The 20,201-nt window shown below is 50.8% G+C and overlaps 1 protein-coding gene across 3 annotated transcripts in view; it reads right to left on the reverse strand.

The window, feature by feature from the left end:
* SNTG2 (syntrophin gamma 2) overlaps nt 1–20,201 on the reverse strand; it is a 205,974-nt gene that overhangs the window by 76,861 nt on the left and 108,912 nt on the right. For all 3 annotated transcript variants that reach the window (XM_044390009.3, XM_057309257.1, XM_057309258.1), the window contains one exon: nt 10,615–10,742. In XM_044390009.3, the coding sequence (XP_044245944.2) occupies nt 10,615–10,742 (128 nt within the window). The remainder of the gene's footprint in view (nt 1–10,614; nt 10,743–20,201) is intronic.

Here is a 20,201-nt window from a genome sequence, read left to right on the forward strand (position 1 = left end):
ACATGAGAGACTATGGACTCTGAGAAACAAACTGAGGGCCACAGAGGGGAGGGGGGTGGGGGAATGGGATAGGCCAGTGATGGGTAGTAAGGAGGGCACGTATTGCATGGTGCACTGGGTGTTATACACAACTGATGAATCATCAAGCCTTACATCGGAAACCAGGGATGTACTGTATGGTGACTAACATAATATAATAAAAAATCATTATAAAAAAAAAAAAGGAAATCAAAGTGCCACAGACCCTCCCGTGGCAAATTATTCATAAGAGCACGATGATTGTCTCTAATTCAGTAATTCTTCCTTATCATTTCAAAGATACTTCACACGTAACTCTTCTCATCCACTGACTTGTGTGCCCGGATTCACGTCCCCAGCGTGGATGTCTCTGGAGACGGGGGGCCTCTGAGAAGGAATTCACGCTCAGTGACCAGTGAGGGTCGAGCCCTGATCCCGCAGGACTGCTTTCTTTATGGGAAGAGACCCCAGAGCTCCCTCCCCACCGGGGAGGACACCGCAACACGGCCGTCTGCCAGCCGGGAAGAGGCTCTGCCAGCACCGCACTGTGCGGGACCCGGCGTGGACCTCCAGCCTCCAGAAGTGTGAGAACAGAAACGTCTGTGGCGGCTGCCCCGAGCGTGGCCCTTGGCTGCGCGGCCCTGGCTGACAAATACCACTATCGTCAAAAGGAATGTCCTTTATGCTCCTGTCCCTTTTCCTCAAGAAAACAGTGTGTATGAAGCCATGGAGCCTATGCCTTCGTGTCCTGAAGCAGACAATGAAAAGTTTAAAAAATGAATGATGAAACAAACATAATTACATTATTTTAAGAAACAAGGTCCACACTACATTACGTTTTAACAGTCTCTCAGCTATGAGTTATTCATGGTTTTGTTACGCAGGGAGAGGGCCTGAGAGGAAGAGCAGGACAGTGGGTAGCTACAGAGCCTCCCGCACTCTCTCGAGCCGAGTCCACGGAGCCGACGGTCCCCCTCTGGTGCACGCCGACACCTGTCCGGCCCCCCCGGACCTCGCATCCAGCACCCCCACCTCGCGTCCACCCCCGGGGTCCCCCACCCCCAACCTCACCTCTTCCCCGGGCCCCCACCTCGCGCCCGCCCTGGTCATCACTGCCTGCGTCCGAGCACAAGGCTCATGACAGACGAGCGTCGCCGCCCGGGGCCTCCTGCTCAGAGACTTTGGGGGGAAACGAGCACAAAGCCTCTGGCTCCCGTTCTAGCTCCAAGGACGCTGACCTCGTCTGCAGGAGAGCATGCAGACGCTCACAGTGACAGGTGCTCGCAAACACAGCGGATGCCGTGGTGAGAACGAATCCCAAATCCCACCGACCCCAAACTGTCCCTTCAAAGGAACCCGGACCTGACTGGATTATTCTGTGGAGCCATTTATGCCACAAAGCTGCGTTGAGAACAACAAACCAATCGCCTGAAAATTAGTGAAGTCTGATAGCTGGATGTGGTCAGGGTAAGAGAAAGGGCCCCAGTCAAAAAACCCCCGTCATCCCGGGGTGACCGTGAGCGCAGCCCAGCGGCTCGTCCCTGAGCGTGTCCAGACTGCCCTACAACATCCACCGGCACAGACAGATCCACACACAAGTAACAGTGATGAGCCCTAGAAGGGGGTGGGGACCCAGGGTTGCTGGACACAGGACAGCGTGACCTGTGCACATGGCTGGAGGTCACCTCACACAGGAAGGTCTGCAAACAGCCATCAGAGGGACGTTCCAGGGACTCAGGGATCCGTGTCTGAGGAAGCACGTCCAACAGTGATTACCGACAAACGGACAGACGGTGCGGGAAGAGCCAGCGTACCCATGGAGGTAACCGCGAACGAGCTGCGACAGAGCATTTACTGGAGAGGCTGGACAGTGCGTTTGTCCTGACAGAAGGAGTACTGAGCCACGCGGGTTGGCGGAGTCCGTGCAGCCCACACAACAGGCAGAAGGAAGAAGCCCCCTCAGGGGCTCTGAGAAGCGGGAGACACCGTCGGGGGTAGCAGCAGGAGTGGAGATGGAGGGCAGACCACATGTTTCGAGGAGCGGCGGCCGAAGCCTTCCTGACTGTTCTGAGAAACGCTGGTCTGCACACCCGGGCAGATCAGGGATCCAAACAGGGTACAGACTCACATCCACAAACGGATGCCTCGGGTCTACATGTGGAGAATCAAAGACAAGGGACACGTATCAAAGCAGCAAGAGAAAAGTAACTTGTCACATACGAGGAAGCTCCAAACCTCCCAGCCGACCTCCCGCGGAGGCAGCAGAGGCCAGGAGGCAAGAGGACGGCGGTGGGGTCCCAGCGCTCAACGCACGAGTGGGTCCAGCAAGCACCGCACAGCCATACCGCGGCCGCCTGTCCAGCACGAAGATGAAATAAGGAGACAGTCTGGGGCTCCTGAAGCCCTCTGCGGGGAGCACGGATGGAGGTCGGGAGCTGAAGCTGGGTGCTGTCTGGAAGGTGAACTCACAGGAAAGTGCGCACGAGGGCGCTGACAACGTAATTATAAAGGACAGGATACGTCCATCTCCTCTCTTACCGTAAACGACGTAAAAACACATCGTACAGAACAAAACGTCTATGACGTGCTGGGCCCCCGCGATAGAGACACAGACGTGGTCCAGGCTCATGTGCGTGTGACATGTGACACACGTATAACGCACTTGCTTGTAACAAGCCAGAGGATGTGTGACGGGCTAAGGAATTGGTAACAAAGGGTGAATTAACAATTAGCTAAATAATTTTTATATGTGTGCACACCGAATGCTGCGTGCTCCGTGTGCACCTTCACCAATCAGCATCTGTCCTGCCACGTCCTGCTTAACACACGGAGAGCCACCCCACTCTCTCCACCCGTCCTCGCAGCCAGGACACAGGGGAGTGTCCTCAGTCTGACAAAGCCCTGTGCACACAGCTTTTCTGCCACGGAAAGCCATGCGCTCTGAGTCCGTGTTTTAGACACGTGAGGCACGCTGGACCCCTCACCTCTGAGGTCTGTCCTCCTTGTCCACAAGCGTGATGGGCGTCACGATGCCAGCCGTGCCACAGCAGGCCAGCGCGGGAGGCATGTAAGAAGGCGTCTGTAAGGCTGTTGCAAACCCATAGTCACTGTGCGAACAGCGACACTCAGAACACGTACTTGTGGAAGGAACAGCACAGCCTGAATGTTACATGGATGGAAGCGGTGTGGGCGCTAATGCTGATGGCACATACACGGTGGGAACGTATGGGGAGGAATTTACACTCGCTGATTGTTCCAAGAGCAGTATTAACTGAGTCGATTACATGAAATTTTCATTTCTTCCAGACTGACTAGGATTTACTTTCTCAGCATCTCACGGGCAGCATGCTTGGGCTCATCGACAGCAGCCCTCCCACAGCGCACAGGAGGAAGCCGGCCACGTGGCCCTGGACTCAGAGCATCTGCACAGCCTTTTCGGGATTCTGTCCAGATGGTCAAGGTCCTCGTCAGAGCTAAAAATCACAGATACCCACCGCCTGGGACTCAGCGTGCTCTGTGACAGTCCTGCATCAGGTTTTAGGAATCAGCAGGAAAAGATTCCCCAGGGAGAAACTGAGCCACGTCCAGATACTGTTACCAATGGGGAGGCGGAGAACCGGCAACACCACAGCTCCTGGAAGGTATGCCACCACCTCTCCCAGCACTTGGGCAGGAACCCGGGGGGGGGGGGGTGGCACACGTGCACCCACATCCTTTGTGTCACTCGAGGCCCCCACACTTTGGAGCTGGGAACAGGGCGTGTGTTTATTTTGCTCGTGACAGAGTTATGAGCATTCGCTAGACAAAATGAGAAGAAAATGTGTGTACGTCTCAGACTTTGTAAAATCTTCAAATTTGCTTTCACATCTTGTATTTCAAGACTGTCTGTGTAGTGTGGGCATAATTTTTTCGTGGAAGCCAGAGAAATATTTTCTTCCCATCTCCCCACCCTGCAGAGGCACTCCCATATACTCTGTGTTAAATAGTGACATAGACACAAAAATCAGAGTCTGGGCACCATTTCCCTGTATCGGTTTGTTCACTGTAGTCACTGTTTCTGGAAAACTCTCCCTGAGCAGACCAAAGTGGAGCAGGTCCGCAAGAGAAAGCTAACTTCTCCCTGTAGTGCCTAAAAGAGCAACCTGGCCCCCTCCTGTGTCACCTTCTGTCACCTTCCTGAGACCAGGCCTGTGTCCTCCCAGCCCCTGGTCCTGCAGTGGAGTGAGCAGCAGAGGGTCCCACGTGGGCATGACGCACCTGACTAACGGCTGAACACCTGCAGGCCATCCCACGGAAGGAGGAACACAGATAAAACAGAACCTGGAGGATCCCAGGGACACCTAGGATGTCTGCCTGCTTCCTGCCTGCATCTCCTAGCAGACACTCAGCTTCATGAGAACACAGGTCCTGGGCTTTGTTCACCACTGCCAGCACCCCCAAGAGTGCCTGCACGTGGCAGGGGTCGAGAACATCTGTTGCCTGAGAATATGCAGCATGACACAAGGTGCACCCGGCGGCAGAGCCCACGGGCCGATGCCAGAGCCCCCCTGCTCCCCAGTCCCAGCCAGGCTGCAGCTCCCACATCTGGAAACAAGGGTGCCGACTGGCTGCGCTGCATGGATCTGTAAGACCAGGTCGGTGCAGGGCCAGCACCGCTTCTGGAAGACGGCAAGCACATGATTACTATAATTACCCTTTACCCTGTCTTCTGCAGAAAATCCACCAGTAGGGCACCGACACTGCTTTGGCCGGTGTGTGCTTCTTTTAACACGTCTGTTCCCGGAGGAGGACACCCCAGGGCTTGAGCGGTTCACAGCGGGTTCTGTAACTACAACAGCAGTGGCAGTAACGACCCAAAGGTTATCATTTACTCAGGCCTGGCTTCGTGCCGGGCACTGTGCTACATGACTTACACTTAAACGTTAACATATTTCTCCTCTCAGCAATCTTACGAGATGGGTGTTACTGTTTGTTTCTCAGCGTGGCATCGAGAGGCCGCGTCCCCTGCCCAGGTGGGCAGCTAACAAGGTTGGAGACCAGTTCAGCCCCACCCAGCTCCCTCCAGATCCCTGCTCTGGACAGAGAACCACTCGATCTATGAAAACAAAATCATTATCCACATTTTACCCTGTAAAGCACAAGCAGCTGCATCATGGGCTTCTGGGTCTGGACCACCCAAGGTCATCAGAACAGTGACCATCACCAAAACAGCCTGGCACCCACCCCTCGGCCCCCCACGTGAGCACAGGCTGCACAGAGTCCCGCTGAACACGCAGCCCTGGCATGAGCCTGTCCTCTGCAAACGTCCCCTGAGCCCTCCGGCTGCCAACACCAAAGAGGCCGCCGTGCTTCCTGTCAGCGGATTTCAACGCGCCGACGGCATCACCACTCACTGTGCGCACCCAGGTCCCACTGGCCTTTGTGTCCTCCTTCCGTTTCAAAGAATAAAACCTCATCCTCCTAGATTCACATGAAGCCTAACGAGACCACCCGAGCCCACCCTCCGAGCACCATGCAGATCAGACCCTGAGTTCCTGACCGTCCCTCTTACCACCAAGTCCATCCACATCCTATACGAGCCACTCTCCTTACGGAGCTGCCCCCCGCCCCAGACTCAGTCTCCCCAACTCTGCTCAACCACACGCTGTGCCTTCAGGGTTCCCAACCACAGAGAATTTACTACGGACAAGTCCTTTCCTGGTACGAACTTTTAAACGTGAGACCATCCTTTGCAAAACAAGTCAGAGTATTTAGCAGGATAATTTTGACAGGTAGTATCACTTTCCAAAATGTGGTTATCTACGATGCGCCAACTCCAGCAGGACCATGGTAAAGCCCACCCGGCTCCTGACGAGCTCTTTCTCTAAAATACAGTCATCTCCTACAAAGAGAGATGGAACCCCGCTGTATGAGATAAGACATAACTCCATTATTCTTCTCTTTCTTTCTCTTGTTCGTTCCTTCAGTTGTTCAATTTTATTTGTTTGAGAGACAGAGTACGAGAGAACACAGGGGGAGGGACAAAGGGAGAGGGAATCTCCAGCAGATTCCCTGAGCGTGAAGCCCCATGCGGGGGCTCAATCCCACGACCCTGAGATCATGACCTGAGCGCATAGCAAGAGTCAGACGCTTCACTGAGTCAGCCAGGCACCCCTTCACTGTTATTTTCAAAAACTCAACTGAAGTGGGACAAAAGACCCAAAGTTCCAGTTTTGTTCCTTCCCTCCTCCTCCTGCCCCTCCTCCCTTGCTTCCACGTTTCAGAAAGATACACAAGATCAGCAACTCCTTACTCTTTTGAGGCCAACGTCAAATGAGGGGCATGGAACAGGCTGGTCAGGGCGGGACCCCAGGAAGCCGTGCCCTAGACAGCCCAGCCGTGCAGAGTGAGCGCGGGACACAGACTCGGACTGTCTGCTGCTCCCCCTCAGGCATATCACTCAAATTGTGACTTTCTTCCTTCAGGTCAGGCATTCATATTAGGAATTGGCACAAAATTAGGAATTGTCGTAACCTTACAAGTGTTAGCTTTACTTCAAAGCTTCGTTAAACCTACACCTTTATTTTATGTTACACCTGCACAGACTCTCAGGAAGCAGTGAAGTGTTAACATCTCCCCTGCTGTCCCTGTTTACACGGACAAGGACGAGATCAGAAAGAGCCTCACCGGGTGAAGCTGGGGCTCTGGGAGGGCATGGGGCGACCGGATTATCTTGGTTCCAGACCCAGGGCTCTCTCCCCTGAGCCTCCCTGGTGGTCAGGCAGCTTGCCCACGTCCTGGAGAGCCCATGCTCTACAGTGCCTTATCCACCGCGGTCCTGGGAGCCTTCCTCACACCGGGATGATTCTGGACTTTCTGCAAGCATGTGTGTTTCTCTTTTTTTTTTTTTTTTTTAAGGATTTTATTTATTTATTCGACAGAGATAGAGATAGCCAGCGAGAGAGGGGACACAAGCAGGGGGAGTGGGAGAGGAAGAAGCAGGCTCATAGCGGAGGAGCCTGATGTGGGGCTCGATCCCAGAATGCCGGGATCACGCCCTGAGCCGAAGGCAGACGCTTAACCACTGTGCCACCCAGACGCCCCGCATGTGTGTTTCTCTTGTTCTCGGTCTTTGCTTTCTACCCACCCCCCAACATACACACACACCTTGACTCAAGTCCGGGTCCTGGAATCCCAAACCAGAATCCTTCCCAAGGTGCCAGGTGAGAGCAAAACCAAACACGATGACGTGTTTAGAGGATATACCTCTAGACGTGTCCAGACACACGTGTGCTGCCAGGGTGACAGGCAGGCAGATTCTAGAACGGCACCCGTGGGGTCACACAGAGCAAGGTGCTGCTGGAAGGGGTCTGAAATCAGCGGGCCCCGACCGAGCCCTTCACATCAGGTCTGGAGGTTAGAGACCAGAGCCAGGGTTCCATGCACTGAGTCCTGGTGCTGCCTGGCAGGTGTGGGGACATGGGGCACAGGACATGGGTGGGCTCCAGCAGGGACCATGGCCCTGACCCCGGGGTCCTATAAACCCAAGGAGCTGAATTCTGCCAACCACCTGAACGAGGCACGAAGAGGCTTTCAACTGGCCTCCAGCTTGACTTCAGTCCGGTGAGGCCGGACAGAGTGCACGGCCAGCCACCCTGCCAGCGGGGCCCCCAGGTCACAGACTTACGGCCTCTTCACCTGTGTGTTCTGATCCGCTCTGAGACACATCCTGAACACCCTTCCCAGACCTAACAGGACACGTGCTGCTGGAGCTGGTGGGTGCCGGTCACGGGAGAGAGGACGGTGACGGTGACGCAAAGTTCTCTTCATGACCATCAGGCCACTGGCGGCCATGCTCTTCTCCGCGTGATGTCAGGGACATGTGTCAACAGCTAACCCGCTGCCAAGCTGTACGATTCTCAGTGAGAATCTGAACCATGTGCTTTACTGTGTAGCCAACAATTCAGTCTCTTCACTGATGGGGATGACGATCTGCACAAAAGCATGACTCCGGCTTCACCTCTGACCGCGAGCAGAGCAGGGCTTCCGGTGGAGCCGTCCTGCAGGCTCTGGGGCCACGCAAAATGAAAGCAGCCCCTGCGACAGCCGGTGTTTCATCCTCAAATACTTCACACGACTTCGGTTCACTTTGGCATCTACTTGTTAAAGGATCTTTCAAAAACATTTCAGGAAATTCAGAAACCTCAACCGTTACTGAGCCAATTGCATTAGAAAAGAGCAGATCCTGGAGGAGGAGATCCGGGGGACCCCCCACCGACGATGGCAGTGGGGCCCCCAGGACGCTGACTTCCAGCCTCCTCACCCTGGGTGTTCTGAGCCACTCTGAGACACGTCCTGAACACCCTTCCCAGGCTACCTTTGTTTAAGATTTAAAAAACGGTTCAACTTGAAATTATTTTTTATAAAAAGAAGACACTGTTTGATTTAGAATTGGTGTTTTCTGAACGTGTTCCTTATACTCCCCACTTTCTCCTCTGGGAGAAAATACACTATAGCTGTGGGGTTCTGTCTGTGCGGCTTGAAACGGGGCTGGAGGGTCTTCCAGGGAAGACGGGCCTCTCGGCCTCCTCTCAGCCCCCGAAGGTGGGCGTTACTGCCAGCTGTGTCTGGACAAACACGTTTTATAGAATGCAGTTTGAGTCCCGGTTCAATATTTTGCTTTTTTACACCTTCCAGCCGATATTAACACCTCGCTTAAAATCATAAAAACGTGAGCAAAGCTAAAAGACACAAAGCCTCCACAAAACAACGCACTCTTCTCTCATGAGGCATCCCAGGGCGTCCGGTGTGCTGGCGGGCTCAGCAGCATTCCCGCCGAACAGCGCAAGTGGGAGGCGCCAGCCGCGTGCCGTCCCGTAGGTGCGCTGTGCTCATCCCGGTGGGCGCTGCCCGTGGGCTCACGGGACGGCTCTTCTGCTGCCAAGAAGGAGCCCCGTCTCAGCACCCCCGGCAGCCACAGTGGCTGGTAAGACACAGGCAGTTATCGTCACCGGAGACGCCACCCTGTGCTCTGTGAAGGGGCATTTTGTCGCGCACCATGCGGGCGTCACTGGGGGCTACGCCTGTGGGAAACAAGTGCACTGACCCTCCCAGCAGGGGCTGGTCCGGGTCTTCCCTTCCTCACGAGACACAGCGGAGCGGCCGGCCAGCTTGGTGACATTCAGTGGCCCTAATTTTCCAAAAGCCATTTAGTCAAGCACATATGTAGGCAGAGATCAAAGAGCATGAGCCCCAGTCCCTACACACCCCCTAAACCAACCCGCTCCAGCCAAGAAACAGGCTGTAGGAAAACCACACAGACACATGTCACCAGGGATCTGAGGCCGTAAGAACACTGACTGCTTATCTTACTACTAACTCTACACATGGCTGCCTACCTGTCCATCTATCTTTACCTACCCTCCTATCATCCATCTATCTACCCACATTTCCATCTGTCTCTTCCCACCCTTCTGACTTTTCACGGCTACTGACCTTTTCCAAAGATGGTCACACATTTGAAACTCAAGCTAGAGTTGCTGTTCACGCTCTGGTGTCCTAAGCACCCTTCACGGATGTGCACATTCACCGTAAGAGGTGCACTAATGTCAGTTAATACTGAAAAGTAAATTATAACCATTCATCAAAAACATTATTAGAGAGACTTTCCCTTTCACTGAAAGAAGACAACCCAGGCCTCTCCTCTCCCCCACCATAAAAAAGCACGCGTGCAGGCACACATTTAGAGCAGGCATGTACACACGTGGGTGCACACACACAGGCACACACTCCGGCAGGCGTGCACACACACAGGCGCACACACGCGGGCACACGCTCCGGCAGGTGTGCACACACACAGGCGCACACACTCCGGCAGGCGTGTACACACACAGGCGCACACACGCGGGCACACACTCCGGCAGGCGTGTACACACACAGGCGCACACACGCGGGCACACACTCCGGCAGGCGTGTATACATGCAGGCATGCACGCACGTTTTACCAAAGACAATGCTCAATTTCAAAACAGTAAACTCCTCCCTCGCTGACAGATGCACGGCTCACACGGCTCTCTGCAAGCCTGTCTTACAACTGGAAATAAATTCACCATCTACTTGCTCGCTGGCCTTTCCACGGTACCCAGGCAGCCACAGACGACACGCTTTGAATCTCTAAAGCTGATTAACTAACCAAGCTCAAAAACTAGTGAGCATCATGTAACACGGATGTTGGCCTGGCCTCTCATTTTATTAATGATGACAGTGAGGCCACAGAGTTTAAATGACTTTTCTGAAACCTTCTGCAGCTTGGACAAGAATGCAGTCTGGTTTTCAATCTAATTCTGTTAAACATTTACCAGTGAATATACAATTTCTTCTTCTAATCACTATGTTTCAAAAGGACTAACAAGAGTCACGTCACCACCAGACAGAGCGCTTGCTAATAATAAACCCACCGTTGCTCCCATCACCGTTCTCTTGCGATGCCTGACTACGTGGTATTTCTCAATCTACCAAGGACAACCACACTCAGACACTTTGGAGCACTCGTGACTCCTAAGAACGTTAGTGAACAGGGTTCATGAGCTTTCGCCCTTTCAGACAGTGGTCACACACCTTAATTTCTCTGCTCCAGCCTTGCACCTTGAGATTCGAGCCATAGACAGAGGAACTGACAGGGTGTCTATCCAGTGCTTCTCATACTTTGGTTCATTAGCTACGGGCGAGGAAGGTGATGATGGAGCCTGTACAAAATAAAGGAGAGCCAACAGTCACAGAAGCAGTGAGAAGGCATGGAACACCGGGCGGGACCCACACTGAGCCCCGGCCAAGTCACATTAAATACATTTCTTTTTTTTTTTTTTCATAATAATATTTTTTTATTATGTTAGTCACCATACAGCACATCCCCAGTTTTTGATGCAATGTTCCATGATTCATTATTTACATATAATACCCAGTGCACCATGCAATACGTACCCTCCTTAATACCCATCACCAGCCTATCCCAATCCCCCACCCCCCTCCCCTCTGAGGCCCTCAGTCTGTTTCCCAGAGTCCACAGTCTCTCATGGTTCATTCCCCCTTCTGTTTACCCCCCTTCATTCTTCCCTTACTTCTCCTATCTTCCTATTTCTTATGTTCCGTAAATGAGTGAAACCATACGATAATTGTCTTTCTCTGCTTGACTTATTTCACTTAGCATTATCTCCTCCAGTGCCGTCCATGTTGCAGCAAATGTTGAGAACTCGTTCATTCTGATAGCTGAGTAATATTCCATTGTATATATGGACCACAACTTCTTAATCCAGTCATCTGTTGAAAGGCATCTCGGTTCCTTCCACGATTTAGCTATTGTGGACAATGCTGCTATGAACATGGGGGTGCATATGCCCCTTCTCTTCACTACGTCTGTATCTTTGGGGTAAATACCCAGTAGTGCAATTGCTGGATCACAGGGTAGCTCTATTTTTAACTTTTTAAGGGACCTCCACACTGTTTTCCAGAGTGGCTGTACCAACTTGCATTCCCACCAACAATGGAGGAGGGATCCCCTTTCTCCACATCCTCTCCAACAATTGTTGTTTCTTGCCTTGTCAATTTTTGCCATTCTAACTGGCGTAAGGTGGTATCCCAATGTAGTTTTGATTTGAATTTCCCTGATGGCTAATGATTTTGAACATTTTTTCATGTGTCTGTTGGCCATTTGTATGTCTTCATTGGAAAATTGTCTGTTCATATCTTCTGCCCATTTTTTGATTTGTTTCTTGTGTATTGAGTTTGAGAAGTTCTTTGTAGATCTTGGATACCAGTCTTTTATCTGTAGTGTCATTTGCAAATATCTTCTCCCATTCCGTGGGCTGCCTCTTAGGTTTTTTGACTGTTTCCTTGGCTGTAAATTTCAACTGTTAAAAGAGCATGTGACAATCTCCTCAAAGACCTAGAAAGAAATTAGTGCACTTCTATGTGAATTTAAACTATTTCTGTTTTTAACAATATATGGCACAAAAGGGAGGAAGGTCAAAGGGAAGCGATGGGGAGAGAGACTTAAGTTGGAAGGTGCTGAGTCCAGGAGGCCGGAGGGGACACCCCGACTTCCCATGTCAAAGCAGAGCAACTCTGGGTCCAAGAGACAGTATCTATTGGCACTGGCTACATTCACAGTGTCCAGGTCACAAGGCCACACTGTCTGGTGAGCACGGGCAGACTGTGAGGCCACAGACAGCAGGCCACTCCTGCGCGCAGCCTGCAGAGGACAGGAAGGTGCATGGGAAGTGCCGAACCCATGCAAACAGGTTTGTAACCCGACCCCACGTGGCAGGTGTCCACCAGCAGCAGAATCAGTAGTCTGTAGGCAAGAGGACCCCCAGAGCTCTGTCTGGGTTCTGGGGGTCGGGGGCACAGCTGCCTCATCCATCTTCACTGTGGAGCCCACAGCAAAGACGAAGAAAGTAGCCACGGGCAGAGGTGAAGGCATCCTGCCAGGTCATGGCAGCGCCTGACTTGGCGCCAATGGCTCCAAATGCAAATCCCCTGCGTCCCCTGCTGTGCAATTTTACATAAGAAACAGACATCAGGTCTCCATAAGGCTCCCTTTATAGACCACTGGGCTTTTCTGGGGTGTCCCAAGCCCTCTCCTAGACCAGGGCAGAGGGACCCAGCAGGGGGGCTCTGGGAGCGTCCCCCATAGCACCTGTGCCTTGCTTTCCACTCCAGGATGTCCAGCTACTCGCCCTCTTCGGTGCCAAGCCCTGAGGTCCAGAGAGACGCTCAGCAAAACAGTCAAGGTCCCGGCCCTGCAGGAAAGCCTGCACCTGCTCTCCTTGTGAGAACAACATGCAGAATGAGCCCAGCTGACCTCCTCGAGCCTCTGATCTCAGGAAGCTCAAGTGCCCAGTGTAAGTGTCACACTTGGGAGCAAATCCCCACCTGAGGGAAATGCCTCCTGAAGAAAGCAGAATTTCTCCATTCTAATTTCTGCCCCCAATTTAATATCAGCTTCATAGCTTGCAGCAGCAACGAGGCATGTTCCCACCCCCTGAACTGCTGCGCTGTGGGCTGCACCTGTCAGCGCTCCACGATCTGCACAGGTAAGTCGGGAGTTCCACGCCAGGCACTGCTGCCCACCGTGGGCGACACTGACTTTGGAACAGGGAACGTGAAACATGCCCTCCTCCATTTGATTCACCACGCAGCCCAGAGTTGCCAAAGCACTAAAGAAAAGGCCATTCTGAAGCATTATGTGTGACGGACCAAGTCCCAGGCGCCTCCCCGTGAGCTGCCTTAGTGATCATGAGGCCGACTCTGAGCCGAGCTGGGACCACGAGGTTGCTGTGCGCAGCCACGGCATGGCGGCCGAGGAAGGTGACATTGCATCAGGGCAGGTGGGGGGACACCCCACTGCAGGGGAGGCCCCGTGGTGACGCGCTCACAGACCTTCCCTCTTTTCCCCAAAATGTCACATGATGGAGACATTTTAGAAACTCGAGGAAAACTCAGTACTTCTAATACAAGATTTATAAAAGTTGGGGGAATGAATGAAAGTAGATGAAAGAAGATGCCTTCAAATATCTCACTCATCACGCACAGGCAGAGAGAGTGACACAAGGCGCACTGCATGTCAGTGTTTCTGTTCTCTGCAGACACACACGCGTGTACACGCACGAACGTGACAAACACCACCTCAGGCTACATTCTCTGAGTATGGCAGAGATAGGATCACACCCTAAAAGTTCGGGAAGTACAAAATTCAAAAAGAGGAAAAAAAATGGTTCAAACCTCATCATCCATCTGTGTATTTCCTGATGACCTTTTCCCTATTCTCTTTTGAAAACCTAGGTAGGGTCCTCCTGCAGATAATCATCACCAAAGGCAGATAAGGAACAATGTCCACAGGTCACAGCTGTACAAAGTGGGACCTGAAGGCAGACATCTGCGCCCAGAAGCAGAGAACTTTCCGTTTAATAGAAACTCTGCTTCTGGAGAGTGACTAAGATTTATTCTATTTATTCTTCGCGTGGGGAGAACCTTCTCTTGCTCAGTAACTCCCCTGAAATGACGTCTATATTTAAATATCCCTTAGCAAGTATTAGCATTTGCTGGAAGAGAACACAGCGTTCACTCACTTTGCAGGATCACCTAACACGACTGAGGCTCTGTCCGAAAAGCAAAACAAAGGCTGACGTGAGAAGCCAATGACCCTGCAGGAACGAGGATGGCCGTGAGGAAACGGACAATTCTGCAGGAATGCACGCGTCTGCACAAGCCACTGCCCATGCGCTCCTGTGCCAACCCCACCAACACCACATCCTCACCTCTGCTGGATGCCTGAATATGTCTTTAAGTCATTTTTTTAAAGAAAAAATATTATTTTAATACTTTATGTTTAAGTAAGAGATTTGAAAGCGACTTTTTAGACATTGCTGTCGTAGTTCTACTCTGGAGGACTGTGGACTTTGCAATTCATCCTTTTATTTTTAACTGAACTACACTGAGGCATAAATTTCTACACGTACTGATGGACGCACACAGTTTGATGAGCTCTGACAAACAGACACAGCCAAGACACCAGAACCTACGTCATGATATGGGGTATTTCCGCCCCATCCACACAAACCTTGTCCCCCCAAAAAAGTTCCCTCTGCCCATGTGCAGGCAACTGGCTTCCCGCTGAGGCAGCCACCGATCTGATTTCTGTGAGATCAGGTATGCTAGTGTGGACTCTAAGAACTTCTCTGAGCAGAACCGTGCAGGAAGTACTGCATTCGGCTCCATCAGCAGGAAATCTGCAAGATGTGGCTGCAGACCATCCGTCTTCATCAGGGAGGAGCACTCTGCTGTTTGCATTCACCTGCTGAAGGAGATCCGGCTTGCTTCCCGTCTGAGGATATTATAAACACATGCCCTGTGTTGTCAGTTAAGTTTGGGGCTAGACTATTGGGCCAGTCTTGCATTGCTGGGGCAAACCTCACTCGCTCAGGACGTATTATCCTTTTGCCTTTTTCATAACTTGTCAACCATTTTTGTATCTACATTCACGACGGCTGTTCTCTGTCATGTTTGTTACTTATCATATCACGGAAAGGTTCTGACATCAGTAATATCTTGGCTTCGTAGAATTAGTGGGACGCATGTCATCTTCCTCTATCCTCTGAAATCCTTCGTGAAGGTCCTATATTATTTCTTTGACCAAATTCACCAATCACAGATTGTTGCGTTTAGAGTCCTGAACAGCCCATCAGAGTCCCACATGCGATCTTGGTGAGAGCGCCATATTCACCCCACAGGCTTTGGGGGCAGCTCCCTCTGAAAGTCCGTGCTCTGTGTCCACCCTACAGGCTTCGGGGGCAGCTCCCTCTGAACGTCCATGCTCCGTATCCACCCTACAGTCTTTGGGGGCAGCTCCCTCTGAAAATCCGTGCTCCATGTCCACCCTACAGGCTTCGGGTGGGGCTCCGTCTGAAAGTCCGTGCTCCGTGTCCACCCTACATGCTTCGGGTGCAGCTCCCTCTGAAAGTCCATGCTCCATGTCCACTGTATAGGCTTTGGCGGCAGATCCCTCTGAAAGTCCGTGCTCTGTGTCCACCCTACAGGCTTCGGGTGCGGCTCCCTCTGAAAGTCCATGCTCCATGTCCACTGTATAGGCTTCGGCGGCAGATCCCTCTGAAAGTCCGTGCTCCGTGTCCACCCTACATGCTTCGGGTGCGGCTCCCTCTGAACGTCTGTGCTCCGTATCCACCCTACAGTCTTCGGGGGCAGCTCCCTCTGAAAATCCGTGCTCCATGTCCACCCTACAGGCTTCAGGTGGGGCTCCGTCTGAAAGTCCGTGCTCCGTGTCCACCCTACAGGCTTCGGGGGCAGCTCCCTCTGAAAGTCCTTGCTCTGTGTCCACGCTACAGGTTTCGGATGCGGCTCCCTCTCAAAGTCTGTGCTCCGTGTCCACCCTACAGGCTTCAGGTGCAGCTCCCTCTGAAAGTCCTTGCTCCGTGTCCACGCTACAGGTTTCGGGTGCGGCTCCCTCTGAAAGTCCATGCTCCATGTCCACTGTATAGGCTTCGGCGGCAGATCCCTCTGAAAATCCGTGCTCCATGTCCACCCTACAGGCTTCGGGTGGGGCTCCGTCTGAAAGTCCGTGCTCCGTGTCCACCCTACATGCTTCAGGTGTGGCTCCCTCTGAAAGTCCATGCTCCATGTCCACTGTATAGGCTTCGGCGGCAGATCCCTCTGAAAATCCGTGCTCCATGTCCACCCTACAGGCTTCGGGTGGGGCTCCGTCTGAAAGTCCGTGCTCCGTGTCCACCCTACATGCTTCGGGTGCGGCTCCCTCTGAAAGTCCATGCTCCATGTCCACTGTATAGGCTTCGGCGGCAGATCCCTCTGAAAGTCCGTGCTCTGTGTCCACCCTACAGGCTTCGGGTGCGGCTCCCTCTGAAAGTCCATGCTCCATGTCCACTGTATAGGCTTCGGCAGCAGATTCCTCTGAAAGTCCGTGCTCCGTGTCCACCCTACATGCTTCGGGTGCGGCTCCCTCTGAACGTCTGTGCTCCGTATCCACCCTACAGTCTTCGGGGGCAGCCCCCTCTGAAAATCCGTGCTCCATGTCCACCCTACAGGCTTCAGGTGGGGCTCCGTCTAAAAGTCCGTGCTCCGTGTCCACCCTACAGGCTTCGGGGGCGGCTCCCTCTGAAAGTCCGTGCTCTGTGTCCACCCTACAGGCTTTGGGTGCGGCTACCTCTGAAAGTTCGTGCTCCATATTCACCCTACAGGCTTTGGCTGGGGCTCCCTCTGAAAGCCACTTAGGTTCCAGCTTATTCATAAGGTTAGTTATGTCCTTTATGTCCTTACTTATGTTCTGTCTACATGTCCTATCAACTTCTGCACAATGAGTATTAAAATCTCCAAACACGATGATGGGTTTATCTATGTCTCATTTCTGCCAGTTTTGAGTTCATGTATTTGGAAGCTCTGTTATTAGGTGCATGCCATATTTAGGATTATAATGTTTTCCTGATGACTTAATACTTTAATCATAATGAAACGTTCCTCTTTGGTTTTGCACACTCTTTGTCTTGAAAACTACTTTGTTGGACATTAACAAAGCCATCTTTTTATAATTACTGCATATAATATATAAATTCTCCATTCTTAATCCCCACCTGTCTGTACCTTTATATTTAAATAATATTTTCTGCAGTAAGAACTGGGTCTTTCTAATTTGGTCTGATAATTTCTATGTTTTTAATTGGAATGTTTGGTTCATTTACATTTAATGTAATTCTCATGTCCCTGGGTTTAATTACATATTGCTAATTTGTTATTTGTTCTTTTTGGATTTTTTTCTACTTTGTTGAGCATATTCTTCTTTTTAGGGTTTTTTCATTATTCTTTTTTATCTGCTCATTGGCTATAGGGATAATATACATTCTGAATTTATCAATGTTTACTCTGAGTCAATATATCGCATCACTTCAAACCTCGTATCTGATATGTCCCCCTTCCCACAGCTCACTTCACAAGTGTAAGAATTTACAACAGAGCAGCTCAATGTGCCTGGTCCTTACCCTTTGTGCTATTTTTTTAAAGATGTATTTCTTTATTTTAGAGCGAGAGTATGCACACAAGCAGAGGGAGCAGAACAGGAAGAGGGCGAGAAAGAATTTTAAGCAGACACGCCCTGAGCACGGAGCCTAATGCAGGGCTTGACCATGACCTGCGATCATGACCTGAGCCGAGATCAAGAGTCAGACGCCCCACCTACTAAGCCACGCAGGCACCCCACCCTCTGTGCTATTCTAGCCGCGTCTCTTACTTCCACATACATCACCACCTCCACTTCGATTTGCTATCATTCTGTCATTTACTTTAAAGGCAATTCAGAGAAGAAAAAAATAGGTATTTGATAAACACATGCACGTTTACCAGCTGTGGTGCTCCTCGCTCTTTCCTGCGTATGTGGATCTCCAGCTGGCTTCCTTTCCTCAGGAAGATCCTCTCTTAGGACTTCTTTCAGTGTAGTTCTGCTGGTGACATTTTCTTACCTTAAGTTCACTTTAAAATGTCTGTATCCTGTCATTTTTAAAGAATACTTTCCCCTGCATGTAAAATTCTTGATAAACATTCATTTACATCATTGTTCCCAGGGAAGAAATACCTTTGTAAAATCTGGCTGCTGCTGGATTGATGGGGACGACCCTGCAGAGTTTTCTTGTGTTCATTCCCATTCTCCTTCTGGGACTCGTCCACTGGATATGTCCTACACGTCACTGGGGCTCATTTGTCAGTCTTTTTCTCTGTGTTCTTGAGACGGGCAACTCTTCTGTTTGTCCCCGTCTCCTGACCAATCCTGGTGCCATCGTCAACTGCGGGAAGCCAAACTAGCGGATGTTGAGTTCAGGTATCACATTTCCAGTTCTACAGTTACCATTTATTTTCTGAAGTTTGAGTTTCTTCACTGACAGTCCCTATTTGTTCAATTATTAAGACCATGTTTTCCTCTAAGGCCTTAAACATATTTGAAAGTGTTAAGTCCTTGTCTGCTAAATTCATCACCTTCACATGGGGTCTTTTTTACTGATTACACTTTTTCTTAGATTCCTCTTATTTTTCTTGTTTCTTTGCATCACTAGTAATTTCTGAATGCATGCTGGACATTGTCAATGACACAAGGTAGTGACTATATTTTCATCCTGTGGATTTTTGCTCAGCGGGTAGCTCACTTACTATAATCAACTTAAACATAAGGGTGGTGGGTTTGTGGAAAACAAAGGTGTTTATTAATCCCCTGTAACTTTAAGGGGTTCAGCCTCCAACACTATCTTGTCTGCAGGTATTTCCAAAGCTTGGTTTTAGGCTCTGTAAGGACAGTTTTATGGCGGCATTCATGCCTGTGGTGTAGCATTTCTGGACTCCCAGCTGCATGTCTGGGAGTTAGCGGTTTCTCCACTCCATCGGTGGACTTGCCACGTTATCAGCACTGCTAGACCTCTAGCATCTTTATTTGCTCGTGCCCCTCAGTGCCTTTTCAGAGGGGCACCAAACAGTCTCTCCCTGTGCACTGGTATCCTGCCATTCAACCAAGGACTTCTGGAAAACCTACATACACAAACATCCAACGCCCCCCACCCCACCACCTCCTTCAGGAGACTCTGGTGCCTTGCCCCCCGGGTTCAGGCTGATTCAGAGGCCCTGCATCCTTGTCTGTCTCCTCAGTGCAGCAGGACCACATGCTATGCTTGAGTGCCGCTGTCCCAGGTGGTGCTCACCTTGTGACGTCCCCGCTCTCAGGGCTCATGGTCTTGGACTGCCAGCTGCTCTGAGCCTGAGAACAAGTGTACCTTGTTTTTTGATTTGTTTTGAGTGTAGTGGTTCTATGGCAGCTGTGTGGGCTTCTAATGCTCCTTGTTCTTTCTGTGTTTGCTGATCTCAGAACCTGTGTTAGATAGGAGATTTATGCCACCAGCTGCTTAGTCTTATTTCCCCATATCCAATGTCTCCTGTAAAGACTTGAAAATTTCACCGTGCATAGAAATCATAAAGGGAATTTGTAAAAGATAAATTCTTAGGCCCCTTTCTTTGAGATTCATATTTTACAGCCATGAAGACAGGACTCTGGAATCTCCATTAATTTGATACTGCACATTCTGACACACATCACAAAACACTGCTTCCATGCAGCAGGGCCATCCTACATGGGAGAGTCTAGTTCCCCTTGCACTTTGTCTGTTACTAGCAAGAAGTGTGTTTAAAAATTTCCATGTTTGTAGGTTGGTGACGCATCATTCAATGCAACTTTTCTCTTGATGAAATCCCAAAAGTTCATTTTTGCTTCTGTTTCCCTTGTCTTTGGAGACATGTCATGAAAGAAGCTGCTGTGGCCAAGGTCAAAGAGGTTACTGCCTGTGTTCTACTGTATGATTTTGATGGATTCCTGTCTCACACTGAGGTCTTTCATCCATTTAGAGTTTACCTTTGTGTATGGGGTACAGTAATGGTCCATTTCATTCTTCTGCATGTGGCTGTCCAATTTTCCCAGCACCATTTATTGAAGATACTGTCTTTTCCAATGGATATTCTTTCCTGATTTGTCGAAGATTAGTTGACCATAGAGTTGAGGGTCCATTTCTGGGCTCTCTATTCTGTTCCATTGGTCTATGTGTCTGTTTTTGTGCCAATACCATGGTGTCTTGGTGATCACAGCTTTGTAA

Source organism: Ursus arctos, unplaced genomic scaffold (genome assembly GCF_023065955.2).
Source record: "Ursus arctos isolate Adak ecotype North America unplaced genomic scaffold, UrsArc2.0 scaffold_8, whole genome shotgun sequence".
Classification (NCBI taxonomy): Eukaryota; Metazoa; Chordata; class Mammalia; order Carnivora; family Ursidae; genus Ursus; species Ursus arctos.